Source organism: Haliaeetus albicilla, chromosome 24 (genome assembly GCF_947461875.1).
Source record: "Haliaeetus albicilla chromosome 24, bHalAlb1.1, whole genome shotgun sequence".
NCBI lineage: Eukaryota > Metazoa > Chordata > Aves > Accipitriformes > Accipitridae > Haliaeetus > Haliaeetus albicilla.
The window spans coordinates 2467233-2490654 of record NC_091506.1 but is presented as its reverse complement, the minus strand read 5'-3'; the positions used below and the strand labels follow the sequence as shown (position 1 = coordinate 2490654).

Genomic DNA, 23422 nt, shown 5'->3' with positions numbered 1-23422 from the left:
GCATGTTTCCCAACACCCAGAAGCTACCAGACATAAGCTACTGTGAAATGTAATATTTAGTAATAGCACATACTCTAGGTTTCTAAATAAAGCTTTGCAAGCTGAATGGTGAGAAGAAAGTAAAAATATACATGTAGCTGTCTATATTTTGCAAAGTTTCTATTGGCTTTTATTTTGCAACAGTCCATGGTTCTATAATCATTCACCTGCTGGGGGCATCAGTGTAATTTGAGAAGGTGTTTTTCAGCTTTCATGTGCTACCCTCACAACAGAGTAGTTAGCTCAGCTTTTTTGTACATATGTAGAGGTGTGCTAGTGCACACCATCATCACTTTGTAACAGAATTAGCAGGAGCAAGTTTGACTGCAACATTTTGAATAGATAAATTGAAAGTATCTTAATTTTTAACAAAAATGGGCATTTGAAATTCTGTGACTTAAAATAGCTATAGACTAACCTTGTAAGTAGTTTTTTGAGCGCTTCAAAAGGGGGAGAAATTACTTTAAAGATACTTTGCTATTTAAATAAAAACTCTATCTAGTAAACTAGATCCCATTAGATGACATGTTTTTCCTGCTAAGATTTTTTTTTTTTCTGGCTAGCAGACTATTTTGAGAAGTCCAGTCACTAACAGACTATCGATTCTTTTTCAGCCTATATGGAATATCTGGTTTGCATTCTTTAAAATGGTCTAGAAAAGTTAGAATTGTAATTAGAAGTTTACAGGAAAAAGAGGTGTTCGTTATTTCATTTCCCCACATTCAGAGAGCAGCCATTGCCAAACACAGAATTCTTAAAAATATGATAGCCTCTGTGGAAAGAAGCATTGAACATGACAAGGATTTGACTCTTGTTCTCTTTGCAGTATAGCCCAGACAACGTCGCTGGAGCAGATGGAGACATTGACCCCACTGAAATCACTTTTCCAGGGTGTTCTTGTCTTACCAGCTCCTGCGTGGTTCACACATGCTCGTGTCTACGCCTTGGTGAAAATTACAACAGTTTGTGTCTGAGGCCTACAGGTGAAGAGGAGGAGTACACCAGGCCTGTTTTTGAATGCAATGCCATGTGCCAATGTGGTGAATCCTGTCAAAACAGGGTTGTTCAGAGGGGCTTGCAGCTCAGACTTGAGGTATTCAAGACTGAAAAGAAAGGGTGGGGTCTTCGTACTCTGGAATTCATAGCTAAAGGAAGATTTGTTTGTGAATATGCTGGTGAAGTTTTAGGCTTTAATGAGGCACGTAGAAGAATTCAGGCCCAGACATCAAAGGATTCGAACTATATTATAGTGGTGAGGGAGCACCTCCATAATGGTCAGATAATGGAGACATTTGTTGACCCTACATGCATTGGTAATATAGGCAGATTCCTGAATCATTCTTGTGAACCAAATTTATTTATGGTGCCAGTTCGAGTTGACTCAATGGTGCCTAAACTGGCACTTTTTGCAGCCACTGATATTTCTGCAGGAGAGGAACTTTCATATGATTATTCTGGAAGATTCCATAATTTACCAATAACTAACAGAGAACAAAAATATTTAGAGGAAGATAACAGATTGAGAAAACCTTGTTACTGTGGTTCCCGCACATGTGCTTCCTTCTTACCTTGGGACAGCTCCCTCTTTTCTGCACCAGACACTTGCTCAGGGAGCTCTCTGTAGCTTTTCAGTCCCAAAGTATACCTAAAAATATAATTTTCCTTAGCAGTTAAATTGCAGTTGAATAAAACTCTGTATTCCAGCAAGGAAGCATGTGTGGTTTTGAGTAACAGCTGGAAGACAAGATTTTGAGAATAACTTCATGCAGCATCCTAGAGACTGTTTTCAAGGTGGATGGTATGAAGGAGCACTGGAGCTTCAGGATGTTCCAAAGTCAGTTACTAAGCCAGGCCTGGTGTTTTTTCTTGTTTTCTTCTGACAGCTTGCTGTAAGTTAAACCTCTCTCAATTTGTACCTTTCAGAAAAAAATGAACTTTAACATTGGTACACAGAAAGGACGTTACTGAAAATTACACAAGAGAATGAGACAAAGGAATGTTGATATTTGCAAGAAGGGCATTAGGTTTCTTAAATACCATTAAAATAAATGATTTTTTTTAAAATTACTTACTTGCTAAAAATTTTTTTGTTCCACGAAACATAAATAGCTTATTATTATTGATGTAAAAACTTGTCCAGAAAGATTAGCTTGAATGCTTCACCCCTCACCTTTTCCATTTCAGTCACATCTAGCTGCATGCCAAAATCTGGTTTTAAGTGACTAGTTCAGTTTCATGACCATTTAGCTGCTGTGTAAACAGCGCAGTACTGCAAGCTCCAAGAAGTACAATCATCCCATCTTTTTAAATCACATCTATCTCAAGGCTCATCTAATAATATTTCTGCAGTAATAGCAAGCAGCACATCCATGTTACTTTCCAGCACTATTATTATGCTACTTAGGAAGCAAATTCCAACTCTGCAGTCTAAAGCAGTATGATGCTACTATTCTGACTTCTGAAATAGATTAAAGTAGGAAATACAAAAGTACATCTGAGCAACAACAAATTTGGTTGTTTACATCGTTGAATGGCTGACAAATATGTGAGCATTCCTTTCAGCTACTGATTTGTTTTCACTGTTCCTGCAGAGTCAGACAGCATTAAGCAAGGCCTGTCCTCTCCCAGCATAGGGAGGAGATTATTGCCTCTTGTTTTCATCATTCTTGTACAGGTCTAACACATGTACATGGCTTTACTGAGCATCTCCTCACACCAGGGATACAGGAGAGAGCTTGCTGGATGAGATATGTTCTGCAACTGCATGTTACGTCACTCTACTTCCTTTCAAATTAAGGAGGCTTCAAACAGGCTTGTTTTGAATTTCCCCCAACTTTGATGCACAAGACAGATTAACTGCAATGCTACTTTTTACAGTCGTGCCACAGTGCACCATCAGCAGCACAAACTTGTAGGTTATTTGCTCTGTACAGTTTGATCTTTAACTGTATTCATAACCTTTGACATAACACACAGACACACAAGGTTGCACATCTGGGGGGGGGGGGGGGGATTGGCTGTTCTGCAGACCATTGGTAACTTTTTTTTTTTCCAAATAAAAGACCACTTTGATTTGGACCTGGAAGATTAACCTGAAACAGACAAGGGATAGTTTGCTGCTATTATTTTGCTATTTGCTAAACAAAATCTTACTTTATGTTTACCTATTCTTCCTTGATAAGGTTCAGTGTTAGCTTTTTCCCATTTAATATATATCTTCATGCTTCCGTTATGAAGAACTGCTGTTGAGATTTACATAGGGCTGTGGTTTTAGTTCAAGAGAAAGATTACTGCATGGTTTTCTTAGGGTTAATGATTAAAGCATCACTTTTGTCAGTACAGAAAGCTTCCAAAGGATTTCAGTTGCTTGTCAAAAGCCACTTAAAAGCTGAGTGGCCATTAACTTTAATCCTTGCCTCATTAAGAGTGCCTGCTTCTCTGGAAGAGTTCTCCAGATCCTGTAACTCAGGATGGACGCTGCACTGTCTACCAGAACACAGCTTGGGTTGCAAGGTCTCTTGTCCTATTTAGAGGCTTATCTGGTTTTCTTCCCTCAAAGGGCGTTGCGCCAGCCACCCAGACACTTACAGCCGGTGGGACTGGAGGGCTGGGAGCGGATGATCCAATCTACTTCCTCTTTCCCTCCTGGAAAAAGTTTCAAGACTAGTTTTAATACCATCTGTATTCCTCATTTTCAAAATGACAGCACAGTTTGTTAGCTTCCTGTTACAAATATGTACTTGGCATGATTTTGAGTAGTTAAGGAAGTGTAGATTAAAACAAAAAAAAACCTGAAACGCAAAAACCCAAACACCATTAGCAATATCTAGTCCTTGCATCACCAGCCTTAAACCAGAGAACACAGCTGAGCCTTCTGTCTCTGTGCAATCCTACCCTTTCTGTCCCAGCCAGCTGATGCTGCTTCTAGCCAGTGAACAGTTATCAATTATCTGGTTAGAACAAACTTCCACAGCACAGAAAAAGAGGAGCGTTGTACTGTTGAAAACAGCCAGCCACATTAAAGGCCTTGCAAGAACATGAAATGATAGGTTGTCATAGAATTCTAGACCATCATGGCAATCGCTAATGGCCTTTTTCCACACAGCATGTGCATTACGCTTTGCTATGCCTCAGCACTACAGCTGTCTGGAGGTGTGGAGCAAAATCCTACTAAAAAGAAAAAAAATCCCCTAACAAGGGACTAAAAAAAGAAAATAGACACTTGTTTCTTCCTGCTGCATTTCTGCTCGCTTTTTCCTTCAGGTTCCTTTCAGCTTCAGAGTCCCGGTCTACCACTTCACAGTTTGGTGTGCTCTTTCACAATGAACCCAATCAAAGAGCTCTAAAGACTGTGAGCTCCCTGTAATCCTCCCTCCTCCTTTACTCTCAAAATGCAGTAATCATTATCAACATTTCAATATTCAATACTCACTCCAGCATGGAGATTTACTTTCCCATTGAAATCTGATCACATTTATTACAACATCTTTCATTAAATATCCTTGAGTTAAACGCAATAACCGTTATCCAAACTAAAGCAGCATGGATGGGACACATTCTATCATCTCTGCAGAAGAACAGGAAAACTTTCCCCCACGTGCTGCCTGCAGCACAATGAGCACTGACTGACATATACCTGATGGTGTGGCATCATCAAGCTGTTTATTTAAATGAAGTCATAAGAATTTTCCAATATAGGGAATTGTGTGCATTTTTTTCAAGGAGCAGAGACGTGCTGTTTAGGAAGATAGAAATAAAGATAGAATCTTTCCCTATTCCTCTCTGTAAAATAGATGGTTTTAATACATAGATTTTAATTAAACACTTAATGGTGGTAAGGCAGTCTTTACTACACAAAATATTTACCACAGCTTTTATCGTGCATATGTGAGTGCCAAGTCATAGTGGTGTATTCTGGAATTATTTTTTTCTACTTGCTAGAATCACCTTTACCCCCCGCTGGAGGCTGGTGTTTGTTGAAGGGCTCCCCAGACATCCCCCAATATCTTCTTTTCAACATCAAACACCAAGTGGAGAAGGAGCTGGCAAGCAATGGATTTGTATTAACCCCAGGTTGTATTAAACCCAAACCCAACTTACTACAGAAAAGATAATGCTGGGAAGGGCTGGCATCAATGCAAAAGTTTTTGTTAATCCACCACGTTTTTCACTGTTTGGTCTCAAAGCAGCCGAGAAGACAGCCAAGTTCAATCCCTGTTTTACAGGCAGGCAGCAAGAGGCCTGTTAGAGGGCAGCCACAAGCTGACGGTGACACATTCGACAGGACAGCCGTTCTGGCACCCAGCTTGCCGCATAGGCAACCGCTTGGTCAGTCTCTGCTTAGAGCAAGCAATTGCCTGGCACAGAAATAGGACCAGATACCGTGTGCTAGTGAGTGACAGTGCAAAACACTTGGTGAAAGGCCTGAAGTACATTCAGATCCCACAATGAGATAGCTCTTGTTATTCCCATTTCCCTTCCTCCTTGCTAAACTGCCTCTCCTTTTAAATGGGATTCTTTTTTTTTTTTTTTTTTTTTAAAACATAACAGTTTCAAAATTTACCTTTTTAGGCCTTAGGGCTCACAGTTACATCTGCCATCTTTTCACTTTAGTAATCTTTTATTCCAGTGGAATCATTTGTTAGCTTCAGTTTTTAATGATACTGGTTTTGCAATTTGCAAGTCCCCAAAATAAGCCTATGCCGTGTCCAAGAACCTCAAAGAAAATTGCCAGTGTTTTTCCATCAATAAAAGACTTCAGCATAAATAAATGCCTGAAATTTTATTCAAATATGTACATCATTTCTAACCATTATCACCCTGAGGATTATCATCCCGCAGCTGCGGAAGGCACTTGCTAAATAGGAGCAAGTATCTAACCAGAAAAAGCACATTTCTGGACCCGATTTTCACTGCAACAGGAATGTAATGCAAGGGCTGCACTAACTGCCCATGCAGATAGCTGTCTGTATTCCAGTCCTCACTGTTAACTCCTACAATTTTCTCTTAAAGCTGTCTAGACGTTTATAAAGTCCTTGTTTATTGGAGTTGAGTGTAGAAATTCAAACTATTACAATAAATATTTAATAAAGATTTTTTCAAAAGAAATTATTAATTAACCTTTTAAAACACAACTGGCATGTTTCTGCTCAGTTTTGTGCTAGTTAACTCCAGACTACTCTTGCTAAAATCAACAGAATTCACCGATAGAACATTTGGTTGGGATAAGAGTCCAGGCCAGGTTCCCCAAAGATAAATATGTGAAGGTTTTTCAAGCGCTGTTGAGTGGTGTTGGATTTTTTTTTCCCTCAGCAGGAAGTTTAAGCACTAGATTTTTCTATTCTGTGTCATCAGCAAGCAACACTCCACACACCTCTTCTTCCTCGGGTGGAATTCGGCCCCTCGTGCCTCAGTGTGACAGCCCACTTGGTCACCGCAGCTCCGGCAAGGTGTCTGCTGCACAGCGGAATCCCAGATTTGAAGCAGAGCTGTCGGGAGTGTTTTGACTACGGGCTGCACAGCGATACCTGTAGCAGTAAGACTGCAGAGTAAGAGGAAAAAAAAGTGAACTTCAGAGTATAGCACAGCTTGTGCTTCCTTAGGCAAGCGTTTGTTAGATTAATATAGCAAAATGTTTCAAATGCTGTTGGACAGATCAATGAACTGATAAAGATCAAAATGACTGTGTTAGAAATAAGGGTTAGAAATCCCACTGTCAACAGAGACCAGTTGCAGCTGATATAAAAGGTAGTTTGAATGGCAAAGTGTCTGATAACATGAGTGCCAACTAATAACATATCCTGCTCTGGGAAATAGCTAAAATTACCATTCTGCTTCTCCCCAAGGGAAGAGGGAGCGGCTCAGTGCCTTGATCTGTGTATTGGTGTACTAAGGGATGACTGGAAATAGGACAGGTACTGGCACCTGTCAAAAAACATTTCACTGAACGAGATGGAACAAGAAGAAGGGAGTAACTAGAGGCAAACTCCTTCCCAGAGTTCCTAGCATCAGCTAGCATGCTAGGGATATTTATTATCAAGATATAATCTGGACTGGTGGCTATAAAAACATTTACATTTAAAACTAAGCCACTGAAAATGATTCAACTGCATTTCAGATATTCCTAGGAGACAACTTTTAACACTGTCCTCTTCCAGAATGGGCTGCAATCACACCGCAGCCACCTCTCAGAAAAGGAAAGGTGGAACAGTCATTGCCATTTCATTTCTTGAAGCAAGAAAGGAGCACAAGATTATTTCACAGGACTTGTCCTCACACCCATCAGATACAGCCATTTGATGCCACTGATGCATGTCGGTGGGAAACATCTCTGCCTGCGCTTTCATTCGCAGTATTGTTTGTCTTGTGCTCGTAGGATTTGTGCGATAGACCAATTTAGATCAAAAATGTTATCTTAAAAGATTCTGAAAAGGACTGCCGCAGGGTGCTTTGTACAGGTTGTTTTAAGAAAGGCTGTTAAACTTACACACAACCAAATGAATATAAACAGGACAAGGTCAGACATCTTTACAGCAAGGTACAGACGCTGGTCTACAACATGTTTTGTACATTCCCTAGCTGTACAGATTTGGCCATGTCTCAGTGCATGTTAATATACTTACACTCCTTGAAAAAAGAAAAACCTGCGCTATTCACGGTGCTACAGATTCTCAATTATCTGGCATTAGGAACGGTGGTTTCCAAACTGCAGAACTAACCAGTTTAAGCAGTTTGCTACATTAAGGTAGTAGACTGACTGCCCAGAAGCAGTTATCCATCATAGCGTGGAAGGAGGACAGTCACACTGGTAATTTCACTGGTAAAGCACTGGGGTAACAGACTGTGTGTTTTATGTAGCAACTCCAGTACAATACATCCAAGTTCTGCCCCATTTTGCTGTTACTTCAAAAAAATCTGGCTCAGGCTTTTTGTTCCTGTCCTCCTGCTACAGGCTCCTGGCCTCTGACAAAAAAAAACCCAAAACCAAACCACTTCCCTTCAGGCTGGTTCAGCTGTGTGTAGTCAGGCTCTGAACCAGACATTGGGAATGGCTGGGTTAAAAAGCAATCTTTTTTTTTTTCTTTTTTTCTTCCCCTCTGCCTTTTTTTTTTTTGGGGGGGGGGGAGGCAGCGGGGAGGCAGTGGGGAGCAGAGGAGAACAGGGAGGAGAGGGTAGTTTTTCTCCTTTAAACCCAAATCCCTTCAGGATTTTGGGCACAGCTACTAAACAGTTCAATTTGTACACCCACAAGGGTGGTGACAACTTAAATGGGCTCTGTCATCAAGGGAACAGCCCTGTGAACCCCACCATCCCCGCAGAGGCAGCGGGTCACCCATGTCTGTCTCCATGAGCTAACAGTATCTCCATCTAAGGAGATTCAAACAAAAGTTCTTCAACAGCAGCGCAGAGCCAGAGAGCAGCCGTTGCCCTCAAAGGAGGACGCACGCTGCTGCTGTCTCACACTACAGAAGAGCAATAGCATGGGTAGATGAGTCTGAATAGGTTTTTAGGCAGCTAATAAAGAGCCCTTGTACTAATAGTATTCAGTCGGGTTTTTTGTCTTGATACACAGCCTAGTTTTATCACCTACAAAAAAGACTAGGACAGACTAGAATCTTCACAAGCCTTTAAAATGGGTCACATTATTCATCACTGAAGAAGAGTCTATTCCAGTGTTAATTTAATCAAAACTGCTAATTAACATCTGACATTGATTTCACCTAAGAAGGAAATCAGTGTAGAAAATAGGATCTCACTGTAGAAAATTTAATCTAATTATGAGAATGATTTGCCAGCTGCAGGCTTTGAAAGGGAGGAAGAACAGGGCAGCTTTAATAAAAAAAGGAGATCTACAATGAGCATTTTTTCCAGCACTGCGTGAACAGAGTTTAAAACATGATTTGTGTCATGAGCGGCTATTGCATTGTGGTATAATCCAGACTTTCAAAAAGAATTTCAAGTCTACTGTCACGTAAGCTGAAACATTTATCTCCCAACAATCTTTCTGCAAACAGCTGATTCATTCCTGCATCGAGAGCCATAAAACTCAAGAAAGTCACATCCGTACTTTCTACTCTTACAAGTATCACTGAAACACTATAATGAAAATAGCATTAGAGGCATACATCCATTTTAACTTCTACCTCAAAAAAAAAAAAACCAAAACCAAAACAACAAACAACACACTGGGTAAAGCAGTTTGGTTGGTTGGTTGGTTGAATTCCAAGCTAACCAAAAAAAAGTCCTGAAGAACATTAGGTATTGCTCCTCCTTAAATTGCATGAAACCCCTTAGCAAGCGTCCAGGCTGCCAGAAAACTCTGTCAGAAGATCATTTCATTGTCAAATCAGGTACATTCAGAGGAAAGTCAATACAAAAATACCACAGGCCTTTTCACATTACCTTGTGGCACATATAGGATCCACCCTTCTTCACTCTGTCCGTCCCAGATGAGGGCCCTTTCTGTGGAGGAGAGGACACTGGTTGGTATTCAAGGAAAAACAATGGCTAATTAGAGAGTAAAGGTAAAAAGCTGTAAAAATAGGGAGATGGATAAGGAGTAGCCATAAATATTCAAAGTAAACAAATTTCAGCTGTGTCTATCTGAACCAGAAAGCTTGAAATAATTAGGTTGTAAAAGACTTGCAGACAGGTGAGAGTAATTGTTCTCCCTCCCCACTGCTGCAAATATTTAACATTGGAGTTGCTGCCCACTAGCCAAGAGCACACTGTGCTGTGTTTCTCTAAAGCACCTGGTAATACACTGTAAAAAGCACAGTGGAATCATGAGAGAGTACTGATCTTTGAAAACAGATCTGTTTCTGTAGTTTTCAGCTGTTTCCTAGCAGGAGATTAGGAAGTTTTCACACACCAGCCTGCAGATGTAGTGAAATCTGTGATTCTCATCAGTTCCACTGCTATGACACAAACACAGACACCTGTGAGCCTCCAACAGGAACACAGAGAACTTCCACTTCTCTCAATGCAGTTACACTGTTTGGTGGCCAGTTGCGACGAGGGGCTGTAATGCCCAATGTTTGGTGCTTATTCTCTTTCCAGGCCAAAATCCAGTCTGAAACACAAGTTAGTGACTGTGCTGCAAGGCATTCCGTATCATCTCCCAGTCAGAGTGTACTAAATTCATTATTATGTGGGATCATGACAGCTAAGGAGGTCTGCAGAAAGCACTGCACTTAGGAGCAACAATTTTGTAATTGTGTGTACATTTGCAGTGTAATGTATGTGATTTATTTGAACTGCTTGTGAAATTGGCCCTAGAATTGATTTAACGAGGTTATTTCACTCTTCTTTTTCAATTCCAGTACCAAAGGATGGCCTAATGGTTCAAGGAAAAAGCTAGGCTTCCTTAATAACACACTATTTTACTAGCTTTGATGCATATTTATTACGCAGGTGAACAATTCTCCCACTTCATTCCTTTTAGCTGTGAAAGTTACTACTGCACTCATCTCATGCTTAGACACTACTGCTATAATTCATGTTCCCACTGTTGATACCAAATATTCTTACATGCTTTCTACCCTCCACGTGCATTGAGGAACTATTTTTAAGAAGGGGCCACAAGAATATCTGTCTTACAGAAGGCACAAACAAGATCAAGAAAATAAATTGTGTTTTATTAGTTAACTGGCAAGCCTAGCCTAGAAGTTAGTACTGCCACTAAGAATCCTCTCAAAGTTGTAAGATTTGCACATATTTCTATTTCTGTACATGTTACACTAGCATGCAACAAAAGTGTTTTCTTATCATGTACAAGCCTCCAATAAAGAATTTTTCACTTAACTTGAGGTACAAGCTGTTTCTTCACTGGTTGGTAGGGTGTGTAAATCAAGTCTGTATTTCTAGACATAACATTATCAGAAGAATTTGTGGAATACAGGAAGAAAAAAAGAGCTATGATATTCTCCAGATCCCTGCATTTTCTGCTAAGACCATTACCTATATCAAAAAAATACAGGCTACAAGGAAGTCATCAGCCCAGTTTTTACTGGCTTTTTACCAGTAGGAAAAAGTTTTTTGCCAGTTAGGAAAAAAAGAATTCATTGCTACAGACTATGTAAATGATACCAAATAGTACCATAAAAAAGTACCATTAACAGGTTAAAAACTTACAACTGCTGAAAAAGAAGTTCTGATAATTATTTTGTTTCCTCCTGTCCAGCAGCCAGCCATGTATCCTGGAAGTATCTGAAGGGTGCTGTGCTTTCTGCAAAGCCTTAACAACAACGCCTTGTCCAATATAAAAGCAGTCACCAAAGAAAATTTCACTTCTGTACTATCTCCTGAATCCAGGAGTAATTTCCCTTTAAGAAGTAGGTCCCTAAAGAGAGGATTTCACAGGGAAAGATGCCTCTCCAGCTTTTCTCAGTGACCGCTGATTTGACCAGTTTGGTTACACTTGGTCATCACACCATCCTACCCTGCATCAGGGGGTGTAGTTGTCTCCCACCCAGCTCCTGCATTACCAGAGGTGAAGTTCTAGAAGAATCTGCATGACAAGTATTTGTAACACTGAATATAAATCACAGGGACTGTAAGAAAACCCTGAAAGTTGATGCTGGTACTACAGAAGCTACTGACTGCATCCACTGAGATTGACTGCTTTGCGAGTCTTCGTATCCAAAGCTTACCATACTCAAACTTCAGCAGCTTCACAATTATTGAAAAAGTTTATACGAGATATGCAAAAAAGAAATTGGCCTACTACTGCATTAAATACCCTACAAATACTCAAGGAAAACCACACCCAGAGGCAGTGTCCGCTCCTTTCCAAGCCTGGGTGCTCCTCCACAGGACAGGCTTACTCCATTTCCAAGGTCTCTGGAAGTTGTCTTCACAAAACTTGCATGTGGATGCACAGATCCTCACTCTAAGATAAGCCACTAACAAGCACAATCAACTCAAACAGCCTGTTAATCTCATTTTAAGGGAAGCCAGGGTTAGAGCCAGCGAGAAGAAAAAACTGACCTAAAAAAAGTTACATGAGAACAAGACAAAACAGAGAACAATGGGGCTGTTAAGCAGGAGTTCCCATTAAGAACTGTAATGCAAATACTGAGCAGCAATCTTTGCTATTAGCTCCAAAGTAACTTTTATAAATTAAGAAGAACATGCTAATTTCGGATTAGAAGGTTTCTCATCCAACCATAAGACTATTGTATGTTTCAGCAATTATACAGGGATAACTATACTGAAGCAGCAAGTGAACCAGAGTAAATGGTAATTGCATAAGCTCTTTTTATTAATTAAAAATATCTTCTGCTAGGCAAAAATTGAGCAAAGATAATTTGGTAACAGAAAAACAAGTTATATTGAAAACCCCCAGCCTCTGAAGCAGGATTACAGCACTGAAACACTTTACCACCTGCAAAAATCTGATACAGTGTTCTCTGATAATCTATTCTATTACAAAACACTTGAAAATCACTGAAAGATTTTATCATACAACAACTGGTGAAGTTCTTGGAAAAGCAGAAAATTGCTAGACATTAGTTAGAGAAACAATCTCTGCCCGTTTGACAACTGTCTACAAGCTACATTTAATTCTCTTGCTGTTGGTATTTCCCTGTCATGCTTTGCAATTTAGCAAAGGAAAAGATAAAAGAAGTTGGGATAACCAGCTTTCCCTACAGTTGTATCCAGCTACTTACTTGTGCATTTGATTTTGTACATATGCAACTGTGTGCAAGAGACCAACTGGACTGATACCTTTCTCAGCTCATGACTGCACTCAAATTAAGGGAGGTTAAGAGAACCACAAAGCCTCAAAAGTTAGAGCACAGTTAATTCAGTTCTCCTTCCTAGTATTAAAAATGCAGCTTACAAAAACTTTCAGTCTCATTTGAAGACTATCGTGGAGTTAAAATTGGAACCACAACATTGAACATAGCAGGCAGCGATTATGCTTTCATTCCATATGTAGCTCAGCTTCTCTATAAAAGACACCACGTTATCACCAAGGTCCCTAGCAAAGCCACGTGGGCTGATCTGAAAGCAACCAAAACTAAGTGAGAAAGACATTCTTATTCCAGACTGATGAGCATCACTGTTTACACCGCTTTGTCCTTTTGTACAACAGGTTTGCCTGCCCGAGAAGAACATGGTGTTGGAATCAAGTCTTGCCTTTCCTTCCTCTAACGGTTTGATTTTGCATCCTGTGCAAGCCCCCTACTTAGCGCTACAGACCGAGGACTTCAAAGTCCCCCAGATGATCTGTGGGCATCCCCGCAGCCATGGGCTGTATTTGCATTCCTTCACTTCAGGAGCCCTTTACCACAGCTCCCAGTAAGTTCGCAGCTCAGCCGCTGCGGTAAAGCTCAGGGCAAGCAGCTGTCCTTCCCCCGTACTGCATGTCTTATTTCTATACTCCTTTCTCTACCCCAGCCTTGCTGAAGAAACCTCAGACACGTCACAGGCAGGAAGAAACCACTTGGACTCTACTTCCTCACCATCTGAAGGTGAACGATTTTGTCCAGGTAGGTAGAAGGGTGCTGCAGCTCCTTGGTCTACCTGTAGCGTGAACCATCTCTGTTATCCAAAACAAGGCCCCGATCCCAGCTCCAAACTGAGATAAAGGAAGAAGCCAAGTCCCTACAGACAGACTGGAATAAGAGATTTCAATTTCTTGAAAGGTGTCAAGAGCTAGATGTCCCTTACCAGTGACACCCTGCTTCTGACACTGCACAGGAGTTCCATACGCACCCTTCCGACCAGAGTCCTTTTCTCTGAGTGGTCTTCCTCCTACCTACATCACTTGCTTAAGCTTTCCCTTGTTTTACAAAGAAAGTTAGCAGTCCTTATATCTGCAGATGTAGAAATGTAAACTCATCCCTGTCTGAGCACTGGCTGCTTAGCGACTACTGAAAAAACCCAACCAAACCCCCAAAAACTTCACTGCTTTGTCTTCTACAGAACTACACAGACTTCAGGTACGGCATCCTGAAAAGCCAAGATCCCCCCAGTTAGCAGCTTTTCTAAAATAACGCATGCATTTAACATACTTGGTAAAGTAAGAGCGTACAAACGTTATCTAAGTCTGGCCAGACAATGTTACAGTTCAGTATCACGTATTTCTTGTAATTAAGAAAAGGAGAAAGCCTGCAATGTTAGTATTTGCTCATGCTTGTATCTTTCTTATAGATAAAGGAAACCTGCTTTGATTGTGCTTGCCCATAATAAAAACTAATCAGAGCACAGCAATTAAGGTAACATCTGATTAAAACAAGCAAATCTTTGTTCCAAACAATACTGTTTTATGCCATTATCTGGAGAAGTGTACCATCTGATACTGAAGTGGAAGGAAGTTTGCTGTCCGTATGTAGAGAGCCAGAGCTGTCCAGACTTTGATCCCAGATTTAAAGAACAGAATTTACTGTATATTAGCAAGTTTATTTTGTAGTATAATGTTGTTACAGACATATTATAGGCTGATTGCATAATTAAAAGTGCTTGTGCATTCAATTGCCAAAGCTTACAAGTAGGATTATTCTTTAAAGAGTTATTAAAATACATCATAGAAGCTTTTTTTAAATTAAAAAGAAAGCTGTATTTCCTTCATTACATCAAACAAATGCTTTCTGAAGTTGCATCATAATTTTCTATGCACCATCAGCTACATGGCCACTCTGTCTTGAGCTAAATCAGTTTTCAGAGAACTGCAGGTCATAAGAAACTATGCACTGTATACAAAAAAACCTGAGCCAGAAGTCACCACAATTCAAATGGCCCCATAAAGGAATTGTGGTTTGATTGATTGATTGATCTCACACACACATTTGGCTACTGTCTACCAAATGATCATTTACATTTTTCAAACAAACAAACAAAAACCAACATGGTGCTTCCTGGTCCTGTCCTTCTGCACCAAATAGTAGCTGCTATATGTACTGAAGAAATATTTCTTATGAGTTTGTCTTAAACTCTGGATTTATTTCCCACTCGTGAGAAACATCAGCCCAGAAGCACTTACTTCTGACAACAGCAGTGTTCTGGCTTTTCACCCACTGCCAATACTGGAGGAGTTGAAGTACCAGCTTTACGTTTTCTCAAGTGGATTTTATAATTCCCCCCCAAACTCAGTTTGACCACATAAATACCACTTTGCCTACGTGATTAAGACATGCTGCGAGACTGTCTTTGTACTGCTACGTGGCCCCATTCTGTGCAACTCCAAGATGTCTTCAAGTGCAAGCAACATAATTTCAGAGAACAGCAGCAGGACAGCTAGCTCCGTGATCTCCTGGCAGTCACTCAAGTGAAGAATCCCTTAAGAAAGGAGCCCCAGAATGCACAACGTGTACTGGAGAACAGCCGTGGCAGATGCAGCCTGGCACCCTAGATCTAAATGCATGACAAAATTCTGCTTAGAAAGGCTTTTAGTGGCTACTGAACACACAACAGAGACAAGAACTACGCTGAGAGGTGAGGGGAAGTTGGAAGAACAGGTCACAATTGAGACACACTATTCCACTTGAAATTCAGAAAATTTAGAGGGTTTTTTTTCCATTTCCACATGTAGAAGTTTTCCACAGACAGCTATTTTAGATTTGGCTTATCCTGGTTTGTTCTGGATTCCTGATACACGGGATTTCCCCTGGACTATCCTGCTGCACTAAGTGAATGTTACCAGCTTGGATGCTTCCTATTTTTTTTCTGCAAGAGTAACACACGAATCATGTGTTTTGTATCTCACACAAAATCGAGAGACCATTCACTGTGTTCCAGATGACAAATGAGGTTATTCAATATATACAATTTGTTACTTAAAACCCCTCCAAATATAATACTGTTTATTTGCTTTCACAGCTAGTCTAAGTACAGTACACCAATCTCCACTGATCCTGTATGCTCATAAAATGGGGGGACTTTCATTTGCTTAAGTCAAAAATGAGCAGAAACATTTGCAGCTGGCTGCACAAGCTGATGAGAAGTAGAATTCAAAATAAAAGCCACTTGCTCCTTATGCTTTGAACAAGCTGTTACTACCATACAAATAAGTGTCTGGACTGGAATAGTTAAAGAGTTATACTAATGTTATACTAATGCTCTGCTCTTAAAAGTTACATCCATAACGTATTATGATGCCTTTCAATGCCACTAACTTTGGAAGTTCTGGCTGCATCCCCAAAACCCCACTATTGCCAATAACGTCCAGTGTTCCTGGCACTCCACAGCTTATAATTTCAAGGACACAGTACCAAGCTCTGCATTCTATATTCTTCTTGAGCTGCATAAAAATATTTCAAGTTTTTTTATTTGCCTTCAATACTTAACTGCACAGGTCCTACACCTGGCGAAGAAGAGGAAAAACATTGTTTGTTCCATTGTTAGAGCATAAATTAAATCTAACACCTTAAAAAGTGGTAAACAACTTACAAAGCACTTTCAGGTGTCCCAGTTTATTTTTGCTCTTGGTAATTATTTGTCAGTGCAAGCCAATCGATTACAGAAAAAAAAAACCCTAACAACCACCTGTGTGCAAAACTCCATACATTCCTTGTAACCAATCCACAGTATACCCAAAATCTCTCCAGTACTAGAAAACTGCTTTGAAGATTTCAGATGTTAAACTAAATGTGTTAAAAAACTTTCACTAAGCTCTGACCCTCTAGAAGAATTCCTACTCTTTTAGGCAGAAAGAACACATCCTATATATAGGTTATGCTGACTTGTACTCTGGAGAGACTTAAGAGATTGGCTCTGATAGATATGGTGCTAATCATTTTTAATGTCTCAGAACATACTGCAGCCTGGCTATTTTGGGACACCTTTTCACATTATGAGATACGGTTTCCTTATCCATTTAATCAGAAAAACCCTTTGGAATTCACTTTGAAGTGCTCTGCCTCAGACACTACATTCTGACAATTAGTTTCCAACTGAAAAAACCTAAAAGCATCACTGTTAACACCTAATTTTTAAAAACTTTCTGAAGTGTCTGCAAAATGTTTGTGCTGAATTTAAAAACCTTAACAAACTCATAGCCACTTAACAGAGAGCAGAAGTCACAGGACACTTGTTTCTCACCGTCACCTTAATTCAACACCGAAGCACTGCTGCATTGACATTATTAACACAAAAGCGTATCATTTAAGAAGTCATTCTAATGGAGGTGCACCACTGCAATACTTAAGATGACAGATTTATTTATTTTTTCCAACCATCATACCACAGTAGCTATAGTTCAGCAAAATACACAATTCTAGCTAGCTGGATTTTGTGCAACTTGGACAAGTTGGGAAGGCCGACACGGGCAGAGAAAACTATTTTTCTTTATAAAATAAAATAAGATGAAGTTAACTAGCACCAATGGCAGGGAATGGATTAGCTGAAAGCTACAGTTTGGATGAAGACTCCTGGAGTTTCTTTCTATTATTACCACAGTAACTTCCACATAAATTAGTTGTTTCATGCCTTGAGCCTATAAAAGCCAGTCATCTTACGTGGAAAAAAAAGCTCTAAGACTTTGCCAGTGATGACACAGAGCCTTTAACAGTTTAAACAAATAATGCACATTACTAAACTACAGACAAAAACAAACAAAAAACTGTAGAACATATCTAGGTGAAATAGACCTGAGATCTGTGACTTTTAAGTTCTATATACACACAGCATCAGAAGTGTTTGTGTTCTCCAGACTCAGCCTAGTTACTCTATTTTTGCTTCCCAGCGTTGCTCCTTCTTGCTAAGGAAGACGACTGCTAGAGAGCCGGGCACTTTTCCCCACCCCGAGAGGTCACTGCAGGAACAAGCAGCCAAAACTGAAGTAGCTGTCAGCCCGAGAACCAGATGAAAGAAGAGGGACCGTTGCAATATGCTACCAACTGCCAGACTTGTGTTCTTCCCCAGGGACACAGATGCTGTTTGTCTCTGCAAGGGGTCCTTCCCCTGCACTCCAATTAAGGCAGCACATGCAGATCATTATGCTTTTGTTCCAGGCACTGAAGCTTCAGTAGTGAGAGGGGTAAAGTAGGGTTTTCCCGGTACAAACCAGGGTGACCACACAGTCGGGAATGGAAAGCTCAGCCTTGCTCGTTCTCCTCCTCCTACTCTGACTTACGAGGCTGCAATCAAATCAATACTCAACTCTGATACGGGAAAGTTTGCTAGGTTTATTGTTCTTCACTTTCACCTAAATTTACATTCTGCTAGCTACTCACGACTTCATCTTTAGAAATGTTGCTCGTAAACTGGCCTTGCTTCCCCATTCAAAAGGTACAGGAAAAAAATTATCCTTAATTGCATATAAAAAAGACCCACCAGAATGGAAACAGAATTGCAAGACAGCAGATGTTTCTTTCCTAATCAATCAGTATGCAAACAGGGGAAAAAAAAATAATCTAAAGTATCAGCTTGAATGCTAAGTGTAAGTTCTACATAAATTTTAGCTGTATGTGTATGCAAGCCATGAGTCAATGTTAGAAAAAGACAGGTGTGTTTATACATTCAAGAGACAATTGATGCAATACAGCTTTCCATTATTGCTGGATTACAGAACCTGGCAGAAAACTTTGACTACTGTGAAATATTCAAATCACATCATATGTATTATTTGTGCAGTATGTGAGAAAAGTAGTAGATGGAGATACAACACAGCCAAGGTCCCAAAGGAAAAGTAGGTTCTTTAGCCGTTGGTAGACCACTAAGACTGCCTACCAAAAAAATTAGAGGATAGTCCATCCTATTTTAAATAAAACAGTGAAAAAAAAGCTACAGTCCCAAGCATTTCAGTTACTTGGGAAGATATATGTAGCACACTGTCCAACGCATAGCTGAAGCCACTGGAGAGACCTGTGGTATATTTTACTGGGATACAAGTAACTTGAAATTGGCCAACATGATTGGTATGGGTTAGGAGGTCTCTAGATGCTCCATCAGTGTGATGGAACCACTAGTACAGATCTAGAGCATTCTAGACCCCAAGATGAGTCTGATTTCTCTTGCCAGACACATCCTCCTGGAAGAACAGCAGAATGTCAACCTCTGCAATGTACAGAACAGCAAAAAAAATTTAGCAAGTTCCTCAAGCTCCCAATTGCTGACTTCCCAGAAAGGCCTCCAATTATGCCTGGCATACCAAAGAAAGACTACACGTACCATAAGAGACCACAGCATGGGGATACTCAAATCCTGCAGCAAAGAGATAGCTCCTGCCCTATGAGGTTTAATTCGTTTTCTCATTACAGATAACTGTGTCTGAACAAAACAAGCTCTGTGAGAACAGAGCATTTCTCAGATTTAGTCATCCTGGATAAATGAAAGATATGTAATACTAGAACTTGAATCTGCTGAGAGATACTGCATGAGAAACCCCACATACGAAGCTTACCCTGCAGGACCTCTTTCTCTGCCTGCCACAAAGAAAACCAAATATTAACCTCTCAAAGCCTGGTAAGCTACTTCTCCCCATAAACATCAGCTTTAGTACACACTGAATTCTAAATGAGCTAGTAGAAGCCATGAAGATAACTCACAACGGTTTGTTCTCTAATGGTGGTGGGGCGAGTAGTACAGATTGTAGCAACATAAACAAAAAAAATCCTCCTTTTTTTTTTTAAAGTAATTCCACTGCATTGGCAAATTCTTGATTTACGTAATATGATGCCAGTTTGGAAGTATTCAACTGCTAACCAGTTGTGGAGGCCTGTCCAACAAAAAATAAATCAATAAAACTCCACTACAGCACTACAATTTCAGTGTTGATTACCTGTGGCGTGATAGTTCCTAATTCACCGCAACACAGAATGTCCCCCACCCGAGACACAGTAGAGAGAAGCAAAGAACAGTAGGTTTTCAAACAGCAACCAGACCAGAGTAGCAAGAGGGAATTCTATACTTCATGTGATGCCAATAAAATACTTACAGGGTTGTGAACTTCATCCGTTGAATGATGAACAGCCCACCAGTCCGACGTCCATTCCCAGGCATTTCCTACAATGTTGTACAAGCCATATCCATTGGGAGGAAACGCAGTGACCTATACAAGATAATGAACACCAGTGCTGGTTCTGTAAACCACTCAACATGAAATAAGGTTTTTAATCCTGAAGGCCAGTCTGCTGAAGGTACATGTGTCTTTACTAGGAGCTTCTGCCTTCATATCTCAAAAGCAGACACCAAATTAGTAGTGCAGAACTATAACACTTCTACATACTCCATTTAAATACAATAGAATGAAAGAAGGAACTATTATCATCCTCAATGTTCTCAGCATCACATTTCCATTAGGGCACATATCTTCTCGTTGGTTTTGGAGATTGATCCTCTAAAGAGAGGCACTGTTTGACCAACAGACACAGACCCGAATGTAGCATTAGTGATCTGACCTCCATGCCCATACTTACAACTTCCAGATTCCCCTTTCCATCAAAGGAAAGCAAGAGTGGCTGTCAACTCATACATATGCAAGACTTCTCTACCAATTAAACTTTTTGGACTTACTTTAACTACCATTTAATAATTCATTCACATTGTTGATTGCCTTTAAAATTCTACTCCATTGTTTGCTATACTATACAGACTCAACCTTTCCAAAAAGGGAAGTTTCATTTCTTTTAAACTATTGCATGATTTTTGTGCCTCAGGAACAACTAACCAAAAAAATGAGAGTTCAAAAAATTGTAATGCCAAAAGTGCAAGCAGAAAGTATTCCAGCTTCTGAACTGTAAGCTGACTGGAAAGGGGGAAAAGAGGTCAGTCTAAGAGGAACTGAAAGTTAAAATGAAAATAATCTTTACTTTTCAATTAGCTTTTAAAAAGTGTCCCTTGGTAATACTCAAGCCTGCAGTGAAATATACTGTAACTTTAGAAATCTAAAGGTGAAAGAATACAGGAATGGAAAACAGCCATGGCTCATTGTGTTGAACACAGACCTCAGTTTTAGGAAGACTAAGTTCATTTCCGTATGATTAATTCACTTAGACACATACTTACAGGTGCAGTTCCTTTGTATCCATCTTCTGCAGTGTTATTAGTTGGGAACACTCCTTGCCAGATATTGGCATAATGTTGACCTTTCGGCTGAAGCTTGTTGCCCCATGGGAAAAGTCTATTAAAAGACATACAGAAGAACAGTTGCAAACACTTAAAAAAAAAAAAAAAAAAAAAAAAAGACACACACACCACACCACACACCCCCCCTTCCTCCCCACCTTACCCTGGAGAACTGTTTGTATTCCAGTTCCATTTGTACCAACATCTAGCAGGTTTTCAAAGAGAGCAAGGGTTCTACGAGGACAATTCGTACATGAAGGAAGGAAAGGCAGCACTGCCCTGTGCAGTATGTAGTCCAGGACACAGGATGGAGAAGACATTAACCTGTTATCCACCTTGTCTTCTCCTCCTCCACAAGCCCACAGTCAGGTAACAGGTGGATCCAGTGGCCCTACAGTTGCTGTGCAGCGATGTAGTTATTTACTCCTTAAGGTCTTCTGCAACTCTTTTGGCCTTGGCACTAAGCTCCTCCGCTACACCTTTCATCTCCTGCAATAGCAGCAGTCCTGTGCCTTGGCATTTTGTCACACCGGCTGCTCTTGGGCTCTTTGCATTCTCTTCCCATTATAGAGTTCAGATTACAATACACCATTCAGGGAAACTCACTTGCCTAAAGGAATCTGGTCAGAGTAAGTCAGTGCTATATTTACCACAGATGTGCATACTACACAAGAAAAAGACATTGAGGGTAATAAAAACCCACACATCTCTTCCTTATCTAGTAAATACCAGTGTTAAACATTTATCAGGGACATATTTGTGACAAGTACCTATTTTCAAGACCCCCTCGACAGCTGTATTCCCATTCAGCCTCAGTTGGTAACCGTTTCCCTGCCCAGGTGCAGAATGCCACCGCATCATTCCAGGAAACATGAAGAACTGGATGATCCATTCTGGGGAACAAAATAAACAGGACAAGATCATCAGCAGAACTAGGCAATCTCACAGCTATACAGCACAAGCACTTTATGAAACTCTTTTAGAGATGGCCACAAAGGACTGTGAGGAAGTTTCACAGTTCAGTTACAACCGGACAAGCTGTCAGATTACTTTTACAGAAAACAAGCTACTTAAAGAAAGACAGCAAGATGCTGGAAAGGAAATGTGTCCATCAGAGAAAAACAAGGAAGAGAAAAAAAATTAACTTCTGCTTGTCTCATCATGCTTTTACGTACAGCCCTCTACAGTTAAAAAAGACATTTGTGGCTTGTGCTTTCTCACAGTCTCACCTCAGAAACCTGCTGCACCCAGGAGCCAGTGAGGAACTATTGACACGCTGGCTCCTGTGGAAACGTAGGTGCTCAGAGACCCAAAGGAAGACACCAAAAGCCTGCAGCATTACTACTCCTTGCTACGCTAGTCTGACAGTATCTTAACAAGAAGTCCAGATTCTCAACAGGAAAATTTACTTTGCAGTTTAATGGCAAATGCTCTTCACTTCCCTGGGCACTCTTCTCTTTGCTGCAGGTTCTTTGCTGTCAGTTGTAGGGTTTTTGAGGGAGAGGTTGGATGAGAAAGAGTCCTTACTCTTAGCAACATCATCTTTTGCAGCACCCAATCCAGGAAACAGTGAACTGCAGAAATTTAACAAAAAAGTATTTTTCTTTGTGTGTTTCAAGCAGTCCACAGTTTACATGAAATCTCCCATCTTTCCTTTGGTTTATTTTCAGGATTGCCCTTAAATCCTTGTCTTTTTCCAGAAAAAGACAGAAAAAATGCCTAGTCATTCTTGTCACAAGGATCCTCCCCATCCAAGCCTCTAATAGACCAAGATACTTCAAGAGCTGAGGGTACTGGTCCAGAAGACAGATACAGAGGATTTCCTATTAATTCATCTTTCCTGCCTCATTTAACAAGCCAGCATATGCCTCTTGGTCCATTAGGCTACTTCCATGTGGCAAGTTCACCAGCAGTTTTACTAGGCTAGGTTTGCACCATACTTTGCAAGACTAGATTTACATGGCACATTTCCAACTCTTATCTGCTGACTGTGACCTAAATTCCTCCATCTCCCCCTAACAACGCCTCCCGATATGATCTCTATTTTTGCCTCAGATAATTCTTTCATTGCCCTTGGAGAACAGACAACAGACTTGTTACTAAGCAGTTCAGCCATCAGGTGATGTTACACTAACACAGCCCTCTCCTTGGAGGACACAAAAACATGCCCGAATCTACTAGATCTAGGCTAAAGAGTCTGACTTTATTTCAAACAGCAGTTTTGAAACTTCAACTAGTTGCTTAAGGCAGCTAGTGCCAGCTGCATTGATACCTGCTTAGTGAGAAAAAAAGAGTTGCAATATAAGAGGTCCCAAAGGAAGAGTCACATCCAAGTAAGCATACAATAATATACATAACTGAACAATGGCTT

The 23422-nt window shown here is 40.3% G+C and overlaps 2 protein-coding genes across 4 annotated transcripts in view; one reads left to right on the top strand and one right to left on the bottom strand.

Moving 5' to 3' along the window:
* Window positions 1-859: 859 nt before the first annotated feature.
* LOC104322557 (histone-lysine N-methyltransferase SETMAR) lies at window positions 860-2106 on the top strand (the record flags this gene model as incomplete). Its single annotated transcript, XM_009925821.2, has 1 exon — window positions 860-2106. A coding segment is annotated over one exon (804 nt), but the record flags the coding sequence as incomplete, so codon positions are not given.
* A 3700-nt stretch (window positions 2107-5806) lies between these two features.
* SUMF1 (sulfatase modifying factor 1) overlaps window positions 5807-23422 on the bottom strand; it is a 38581-nt gene continuing 20965 nt past the window's right edge. For all 3 annotated transcript variants that reach the window (XM_069811796.1, XM_069811794.1, XM_069811795.1), the window contains 5 exons: window positions 21822-21944; window positions 20992-21106; window positions 19922-20035; window positions 9442-9501; window positions 5807-6580 (listed from right to left, as the gene is read on the bottom strand). In XM_069811796.1, the coding sequence (XP_069667897.1) occupies window positions 6470-6580; window positions 9442-9501; window positions 19922-20035; window positions 20992-21106; window positions 21822-21944 (523 nt within the window). In that variant the 3' untranslated portion in view covers window positions 5807-6469. The remainder of the gene's footprint in view (window positions 6581-9441; window positions 9502-19921; window positions 20036-20991; window positions 21107-21821; window positions 21945-23422) is intronic.